General features: G+C 42.9%; 1 protein-coding gene across 3 annotated transcripts in view; it reads left to right on the top strand.

Annotated features, from left to right (window-relative positions):
• The first annotated feature begins 4,998 nt into the window (after positions 1–4,998).
• SLC4A9 (solute carrier family 4 member 9) overlaps positions 4,999–9,839 on the top strand; it is a 983,109-nt gene continuing 978,268 nt past the window's right edge. The window contains exon 1 of one of the 3 annotated variants that reach the window (XM_073573700.1): positions 4,999–5,449. In XM_073573700.1, the coding sequence (XP_073429801.1) occupies positions 5,154–5,449 (296 nt within the window). In that variant the 5' untranslated portion in view covers positions 4,999–5,153. The remainder of the gene's footprint in view (positions 5,450–9,839) is intronic. The other 2 variants (XM_073573698.1, XM_073573697.1) reach the window with 2 other exon arrangements.

The following is a 9,839-nucleotide window of genomic DNA, read 5'->3' as shown; positions in this document are numbered from 1 at the left end:
TGCCCGGGCAGCGCCGGGCTCTTCAGCTAGTGTATATATATATATATATATATATATATATATATATATATATATATATATATATATATATATATATATATATACACTCACTGGCCACTTTATTAGGTACACCTGTCCAACTGTGTGTTAAGACTTAATTTCTAATCAGCCAATCACATGGCGGCAACTCAGTGCATTTAGGCATGTAGACATGGTCAAGACAATCTCCTGCAGTTCAAACCGAGCATCAGTATGGGGAAGAAAGGTGATTTGAGTGCCTTTGAACGTGGCATGATTGTTGGTGCCAGAAGGGCTGGTCTGAGTATTTCAGAAACTGCTGATCTACTGGGATTTTCACGCACAACCATCTCTAGGGTTTACAGAGAATGGTCCGAAAAAGAAAAAAAATCCAGTGAGCGGCAGTTCTGTGGCCGGAAATGCCTTGTTGATGCCAGAGGTCAGAGGAGAATGGGCAGACTGGTTCGAGCTGATAGAAAGGCAACAGTGACTCAAATTGCCACCCGTTACAACCAAGGTAGGCAGAAGAGCATCTCTGAACGCACAGTGCGTCGAACTTTGAGGCAGATGGGCTACAGCAGCAGAAGACCACACTGGGTACCACTCCTCTCAGCTAAGAACAGGAAACTGAGGCTACAATTTGCACAAGCTCATCGAAATTGGACAGTAGAAGATTGGAAAAACGTTGCCTGGTCTGATGAGTCTCGATTTCTGCTGCGACATTCGGATGGTAGGGTCAGAATTTGGCGTAAACAACATGAAAGCATGGATCCATCCTGCCTTGTATCAACGGTTCAGGCTGGTGGTGGTGGTGTCATGGTGTGGGGAATTTTTTCTTGGCACTCTTTGGGCCCCTTGGTACCAATTGAGCATCGTTGCAACGCCACAGCCTACCTGAGTATTGTTGCTGACCATGTCCATCCCTTTATGACCACAATGTACCCAACATCTGATGGCTACTTTCAGCAGGATAATGCGCCATGTCATAAAGCTCGAATCATCTCAGATTGGTTTCTTGAACATGACAATGAGTTCACTGTACTCAAATGGCCTCCTCAGTCACCAGATCTCAATCCAATAGAGCATCTTTGGGATGTGGTGGAACGGGAGATTCGCATCAGGGATGTGCAGCCGACAAATCTGCGCCAACTGTGTGATGCCATCATGTCAATATGGTCCAAAATCTCTGAGGAATGCTTCCAGCACCTTGTTGAATCTCTGCCACCAAGAATTGAGGCAGTTCTGAAGGCAAAAGGGGGTCCAACCCGTTACTAGCATGGTGTACCTAATAAAGTGGCCAGTGAGTGTATATATATATACAGCTCTGGCAAAAATTAAGAGACCACTGCAAAAGTTTCAGTTTGTCTGATTTTTTTCTTTATAGGCATATTTTTGAGTAAAATGCAAATTGCTCTTTTATTCTATAAACTACTGACATGTCTTCGAATTTCCAAGCACTAAATTTTATATTTATTTTCAGAAAATGTGAAATGGACAAAATAACAAAAAATGCAATGCTTGCAGACCTCAAATAATGCTAAGAAAACAATTTCATAATCATTTAGAAACAACAGTACTAATGTTTTAACTCAGGAACAGTTCAGAAATCAATATCAATAATCAATATTTTGTGGAATAACCATGATTTGTAATCACAGCTTTCATGTATCTTGGCATGCTGTCCACCAGTCTTTCACACTGCTTTTGAGTGACCTTAGGCCACTTCTGGTACAAAAATTAAAGCAGATCTTTGTTTGATGGCTTGTGACTATCCATCTTCCTCTTGATTACATTCCAGAGGTGTTCAGTGAGGTTCAGGTCTGGAGATTGGGCTGGCCATGACAGGGAATTGATGTGGTGGTCCTTCATCCACACATTGATTGACTTAGCTTTGTGGCATAGCGCATTGCCCTGCTGGAAAAAAAACAGTCCTCAGCGTTGGGGAACATTGCCTGAGCAGAAGGAATCAACTGGTTTTCCAGGATAACCTTGTATGCGGTTTGATTCATATATCCTTCGTAAAGATTAACCTGCCCAATTCCAGCCTTGCTGAAGCATCCCCAGATCATCACCGATCCTCCTCCAAATTTCACATTGGGTGCAAGACACTGTGGCTTGTATGCTTCTCCAGATCTCCGTCTAACCATTAGATGACCAAATGTTGGGCAAAGCTGAAAATTAGACTTATCAGAAAGGATGACCTTACTCCAGTCCTCTATGGTCCATTCCTTATGGTCTTTGGCAAATTTCCGCCTGGCTCTCCTTTGCTTCTCATTGATGAAAGGCTTTTTTCTACCTTTACATGACTTATGTTAGGTGTCGGGATTCTCCCTCTGTACAAGGTAGATAGAGCGTTATCTCCCTCTGCGGTCCCCCATTCAGCTTCGACCGCAGTGGGTGCTGCTCAGAAGAGACGTCGGTCTCGGCGTCTTGCTCAGACTCATGCTGTGCACTTTCATACTGCTGGCTCTCCAGCTTCAGCTATAATAACTAGAAATAGGCAGCGGTGAACAGTCGTTCCTGAGGCAAAGTCCGGGAATCACCCTACTGGGCATGCTCGTGAGGTGGCGACCTCTTATTGGTGGTCAGTCTTCAGCTGCTCCAGTGATGTGACAGACCCGGATTGGTACACGAGCAAGGTCTTGTCCGTCTGGACTTAAGAGCAGACTATAAAAGGGTCTTTGGGGAATTAAGATCATTTGCGGTCATGTGTGTGTGGGGGAGACTCTGTCGGTGTGTGTGAACAACTAGTTTTACCTAGAGAGGCAAGTTTTTCCTTGGCTTGGCCTACCGCCTGCCTCTACCGTGTGTGCTGTTAGCACGTGCTGTTTACAGGGCACAGTCAAACCCATGTGTTTTAACCCTTTTGTTTTGGGGAAGAGCACACACCTCTTTTGGTACCACTCGGCAGTTAGCTGAGCTTGGTACTCTTATTTTTGCGCCACTCAGTGGAGCCGAATTAGTTAGTTGTATTTTTGTTGCCACTCGGCGTTTAGCTGAGCTGGTATTCTCGGCCAGTGCTCACCCCTCTGAGAAGCTATCAGAGTAGGGGAATCTGCACTCGGTCCACACAGGGTGACGTTTAACCCCATGTGTTTTTGGTGATCGCTCGCCGCCCTGCTCCACCATTGCTCACTAGCAGTGTGATCGCACTAAATAAAATGACTAATAAAGTGCGATCCGCCAGCACTAACAACTTGAGCCCTGCCTCTAGGAGCCTATTAAGAACTGTTGCCATGTACTTCACCCTACCTGCCATTCCTTTTGTAGGTCATTTGATGTCATCCTGCGGTTACTGAGTGAAATTCGAATAAGAAGAGGGTCATCCTAATCAGTGGAGAGTCTTTTGCCGGTCTGTAGCTTTGTTGTCCCCAATGTCCGCTGCTTGACCTTGTTGTAATGGACTGCAGTCATTGAAATTTTAAGGATGGAGTAAACATGATGCTCACTGTATCCCTCCGCTAGTAAAGCCAGAATTGAGCCCTTCTTTTCCTCATTCAAGACTTTTTTCTTTTCAACTCCTTTGGCATGGTTAAGTTATTTTTTCATTACTCTTACTTTTGGGATATTACTAGCACTTGTTTTCCCATCCAGCTTGTCCTATTGCAAGAGGATTGTAAACACCACAGTAGGGTTTTTTATAATTTCCTTCGTTAAATAAGATTTGGCTCAGGTGATCACCTAATCAGAAGCACATTAAGTAAAAGGAGTGTACTCTGGTTGGAATTCAACTGACACTGGATTTGTGGACTTGAAATCTCATCCACTATGTTGTAACATCTGGATGCTATGGGTTTGATGGGCTTTTTAACTCCGGATCTTCGGCACGCACCCTTGGTGCATATTGCAGGTTTCCAGCTTTTGCGCATAAAGCCTACCTCCAAACCATTTCAGAACAAGAAGGAATTTGGGGAGTTGTCCTGCTGTCCCGAGAGTTCAGGGGTTTATTTTGATTTCAGCTACATCTTTGTCCTGGAGAATCAGATACAATTGAATTTAACTGTGATGCAGGAAACCTTCAGATCCCTAACTCAAAAATTAGGTCTAGTCAGAGGGTGAATGACTTGCAAGGACCTTCAAGTCACTTGAAAATTCTCAGGTCACGTTACTGGTAGCAGAGACAGCTCAGCATGGAACTTGGTTACACTGGCAAGTGGGATGCTTGCATGTGGACATCATACCCTTGGGGTGAACACTGGGGTTATCATACTGTGTTGGAGAGTGACTGTGGGGGGCATCTTACTGTGTGTGCCAGCGGGAATGTGGGGGCATCATTGTGTGTGTGTGTGTGGGGGGGGGGGGGGCATCATACTGTGTAGGTATCCTAATATATATGAGGATACTCGGAGGGCAAGACGTGTGTAAGTGACCGTGTGCGCATCATGCTGTGTGTGGTTTGCTATGGGGGTATCATATTGTGGGTGAGAAGCTTTGTAGCAGCATACTGTGTGTGTGATCTGTGGGGAATGTGCTATAGGTGGCGTCATGTTGCATTAGGTATTCATCCTGGGATTCTGATATATAGATTGTACAGCTGATGTCAGAAGGCATATCATCTGACTGTAACATATAATGTGGTTGTTACAAAAAGAAAAAAATTACCAGCACATCCAAATTAGTGTCAACAGGTGCCAACTAAAAAAAATATAACTATAGAAAAAGATTATGTTTCACTCTGAATTGTGAAGAATGATAACTCTAGAACATTGGCACTGCATTACTGCCATAGAAATAGGAAAAAGCTACAATGTGAAACTGCAATATTGCAATGAAAAATGACAGTAAAACAGAAGGTACTTAGCGCCTAGATTGGGAACAGGTAATATACTAGCTAGCTGCAATGTAAGAGATAATGTTCTCAAAACTCCTGTGTCATGGTCTTTTGCATTATATGTTATTTGTACACGCATTGCTGTAAGTACAAGTATTTGTTTTTAACAAATATTGCTATTCTTTTTAGCAGCTTGTCCTCGGCTGTCAGGACAGGTTATTTCAGACCCTGGTTACATTTCAGGACTACGTATGTTTACTGTAAACATTACAATTCAGTGCTCCAGTATTTAAAGTGAATACTACTTGTTGTCTTGTATACTTGGGGACATTTATTTCAAGATTTTGTCTCCGTGATTTCTAAAATGAAACTACAAGAAAATGAAGCATTTCTTGATTATCAAGATGTTGAGTCGCAGCTTTTACAAAAGGGGAATTATGGACGCACTGGTGGACTGAGAAGTCGGAGTTCTATAATTCTGTCTCAAGAACCAAGTCGCAGTATATTTCATTGTAGACCTACTCCAACAGCAGAAGAGGCAGAAGTTAGATTTCATGTAGGTGACCATGAAGACGAAGATGAAGACAAGAGTGTCCTTTTCACACAGCTTAATGAACTTGTTCCAGTACATGACGATGTATTATGGAAGGAAACTGCAAGGTATTCTAGTTTTTTGTTGTTAGCAATATAGTTTTAGTTAAAGGTTTATGCAACATGAAACATTTTCATCTAGTCTTATAGACAGTGAATACTCCAACAGTGTATGTGAGTCCACAAAGCTTCACTTGGGCTGAGTGCACACGTACTTTTTTGCCCTGCGGATTTTTCCGCGCAGAATTGAAGTAATCCGCAGGTCAAATGACCTGCATTTTTCCTGCGGATTTCTTCCTTTTTTCTTGCGGTTTTTGTGGGGTTTTCCCCTGCGGATTTGGAGAATGGAGCAGGTGGAAAACCGCACAAAAGAAGTGACATGCTGCATATTTTGAACCACAAGAAAACTGCGCGGAAAAATCCGCAGCGTCTGCACAGCGGGTTTTTTTTTCTATTGACTTGCATGCTACTGTACATCACAATGCGGATATGCAGCGTTTCTGCGCGGTAAAATCCGCTGGATATCTGCATCGTGTGCACATGGCCTTAAACTTTGGAGCAGTGAGATGGTCTTGTTCTAGTAATCTGTGGGAATATTGTTGCCATTACAGCTACCATTTTTTTTCTTTACACATGAAAGTATAGTGCTGTGAGTCAGATTTGCTGCAGAACTTTCTTCATATACCCTACACATCTGAATGGTATAAAAATGAAGATTCTATAAAAACAATCCTTACAATACATAGAACACATTTTCATTCATTTAATTTCAAACTTCAGCAGCACATTTGCTGTGTATTGACATATTTTCTAGTATCATTATTTTTTTTTAAGGTTTAGTGTCATTTTTTATTTTGCATAAATTTGTACTTGTGTTTTCCTTCTGATTTTGAAGTCTAATATAAAAGATATTAAACTGCCAGAAAAATATTCTAAACGAAAGGCATGGGCCTTTGTTTAAAAAACATCTGTCCAAGAATTAATAAAGGCCAAGAAGCAAATACTGTGGAAATAAACTTTCTTATATTTGATTTTAGACTTTAACCCCTTCACAACCTTAGGGTTTTCTGTTTTTGTGTTTGTTTTTTGCTCCCCTTCTTCCAAGAACCATATTTTTTTTTTGATTTTTGAGTCAATATGTCCGTGTGAGCGCTTATTTTTTGTGTGATGAGTTGTACTTTTGAACGACACCATTGGTTTTACAATATTGTGTTCTGGAAAACAGAAAAAAAAATTCTACAATTTTTTTTTTTGTTACCATCTTTACTAAATACTAAAACTGACCTACCATTAAGATTGTCCAGGTCATTATGAGTTCGAAGATACCAAACATGTATAGGTTATTTTTTATTTAAGTGGTGAAAAAAAACCCCAAACTTTGTAAAAAAAACAAACAAACAAAAAAAGGTGCCATTTTCTGAGACCCACAGCCAGGGGTGGACACTGACAGCCTGGGGCCCCTGTGCAAGAAATGTGTCTGGGCCCCCTGACTTTTAGGCTGAGTGCAGACAGAGTTTTGAGCCCTGCGGATTTTTCCGTGCAGAATGGAAGAAAACCGCAGGTCAAATGACCTGCATTTTTCCTGCGGATTTCTTCCATTTTTCACGCGGTTTTCATGCGGTTTTTGTGCGGCTTTCTATTGCGGTTTTCCCCCTGCGGATTTGGAGACAGGGGAGATAGAAAACCGCACAAAAGAAGTAACATGCTGCGGATTTTGTACCGCAGGAAAACCGCGCGGAAAAATCCCCAGCGTCTGCACAGCGTTTTTTTTTTTCCATTCATTTTAAAGGTACTGTACATCACAATGCGGATATGCAACGTTTCTGGGCTGTAAAAAACGCTGCGGAAACGCTGCATATCTGCATCGTGTGCACACAGCCTTATGGCGTCAAAGCTGGCGTGTGTGTGTGTGTGTGTGTATATATATATATATATATATATATATATATATATATATATATATATATATTGATATTATATAGCGACACACGCATACATGGGTATATATATTACATAGTCTCCTTTATTACCGTATATACTCGAGTATAAGTCGAGTTTTTCAGCCCCCTTTTGGGGCTGAAAAAGACCCCCCTCGACTTATATTCGGGTCACGGTGCCAACTTACCTGGTCCCAGTCGTCTCCGCGGTCCCCGGTGTTCGTCTGCGGTCCCCTGCAGCGTCCTGGCGGCGGCGGGTGATGATAGGGCTGCGGCGGCGTTCAAAATCTCTGTGCGCCGCTCTCTCCCGTCCTCAGGCAGTGACGTGCAGGGGGCGCGATGACGTGGAAAGCACGCGCCCTCTGCCTGAGTCACTGAAGAGCCGACGACGCTCAGGAGCAGCTGTCATCAACGTAGGTGAGTATATAGTGTTCTTTTTGTTTTTTTTTTAATTCCAGCAGGGGCAGCGGCAGCAACATGATAGGATTACCAGTAATCCTATTACTTTGGGGGCATCATTACGGTATTTAGGCCACCATTCACTGTGCAGCATTTATGGGGGCATATGTTGTGCAGCGTTATTTGGGCCACCATTCACTGTGCAACAATGAAAACCAGTGGGGTCTCCTGTAGACCCCAGGTTGCCATGCCAACCTATCCATGCCATGTGATCATGTAATAGGCACGCCATTGGGTGGGATTAGTGACGCGTTTCTGGTGTGGCCATGTTAAATGCCGTTGTTGCAGAGTGACAGTGGCATTTAACATAACATGCATTGGTGGAATCTCGAACACCCTCGGATGTTAACATGCTAAATGCCACCGTCAATCTGCGATGGCGGCATTTAACATGGGCGCACCAGAAGCGATTCCACTTGTGGCTGTTAGGGGGAGCTGATTAGATCAGCTGTCATTTACCTAAAAACATGCGGGCTCAGCCCCGAAGCCCTCATGAAATGCAAGGACACAACCTATGATGCATATATACAGTGGGGAAAATAAGTATTTGATACACTGCCAATTTTACAAGTTTTCCAACCTACAAAGAATGGAGAGTTCTGTAACTTTTATCGTAGGTACAAATCAACTGTGAGAGACTGAATCTAAAAATAAAATAAACAGAAAATCACATTGTATGATTTTTACATAATTAATTTGCATTATATTGCATGAAATATGTGTGTTATACAATAGACAAACAGAACTGTTATGATTAGGTAACCGAGGAGGATAGCAGGGGAATAGGCTAAGCAACCAGATAACCAGAGAGGTTGGTAGCTTAGCGGATTGCAGACCCCTAAACTGACGATGCAACTAGAATTATCCGTGGGATGTACAGTACCTACAATGCCCTAGATGCCACGGCACAGCCTCAGAATTAACTAAGCCTAAAGAGAGAAATGGGAGACCTAAACTGCCCCGGAGTAGAACCCCAAAGGAATAAGTAGCCCCCGAACATATATTGCCGGTGAGACATGATGAGGCTCAAAACACAGGCAGAAAATAGAGTAAGCAAATGATGGGGCTCAAACTGTCTAGAGAGAACAGGACAGGAAAGGATACTGTCTGCAATCATGCGAAAAACCCTAAGAAAAATCTAACACGTCTGATATGCAAAAATACTGCGGCCACCCAACCTCTCCCCCACTAAATCAGAACTCTGGTATGAACTGGATGCAAAACAAAGATACTGATATAACAGGGGACTAGAAATACTGAAAAGACTGACATAAGCTGAGGCATATGAAACAGAGTCCAGCACAGGTCCCAGCAGGGAACCAGGCTGAACTCACACCAGTAAAGCAGCAATCAGAGAAAAGCAAAAATGGAACAAAATGTAAAAAGATTCAAGAAGACAAATAACTAATCTGAAAGATGCAGGAGGCAAGCAGACTTCCAACATGCTCAGGAAGCAAACCAAATCACCGGCAACAACTGAGGGAAGGTTGCTAACTTAAATCTCTCCAGTCTGCAATGCCTGACCTCCAATCATCATCCTCAGGTGATTGACCTCTGTCAGCCAGACCAGCTCCATTACCAGCAGCAACCACCAGAGGGAGCCCAAACTCAGAAGCCAGGTCAAAAGTGTTCACAACACAGAACTTTGGCCCATTCCTCAATACAGATCTTCTCCAGATCTTTCAGGTTTCTGTGCTATCGCTGGGTAACATTGAGTTTCAGCTTGATCCAAAGATTTTTTTATTTGGGTTCAAGTCTGGAGACTGGCTAGGCCACTCCAGGAACTTGAAATGCTTCTTAATGAGCCATTTCTTAGTTGCCCTGGCATTGTGTTCTGGGTCATTATCATGCTAGAAGACCCAGCCATGAGCCATTTTTAATGGTCTTACTCAGGGAAGGAGGATGTTAGCCAAAATCTTGCAATACATAACCCCATCCACCCTACCTTCAATACGGTGCAGTTTTCCTGTCCCCTTTGCAGAAAAACACTCCCAAAGCATGTTTCCCCACCATGCTTCATGGTTGGGACAGTATTCTTCGGGTTGTACTCATTTGTTTTTCTT

Source organism: Dendrobates tinctorius, unplaced genomic scaffold (genome assembly GCF_039654945.1).
Source record: "Dendrobates tinctorius isolate UK_male_01 unplaced genomic scaffold, ASM3965494v1 ptg000036l, whole genome shotgun sequence".
NCBI classification, from domain to species: Eukaryota; Metazoa; Chordata; class Amphibia; order Anura; family Dendrobatidae; genus Dendrobates; species Dendrobates tinctorius.
This window is presented reverse-complemented; position numbering and strand designations above follow the sequence as displayed.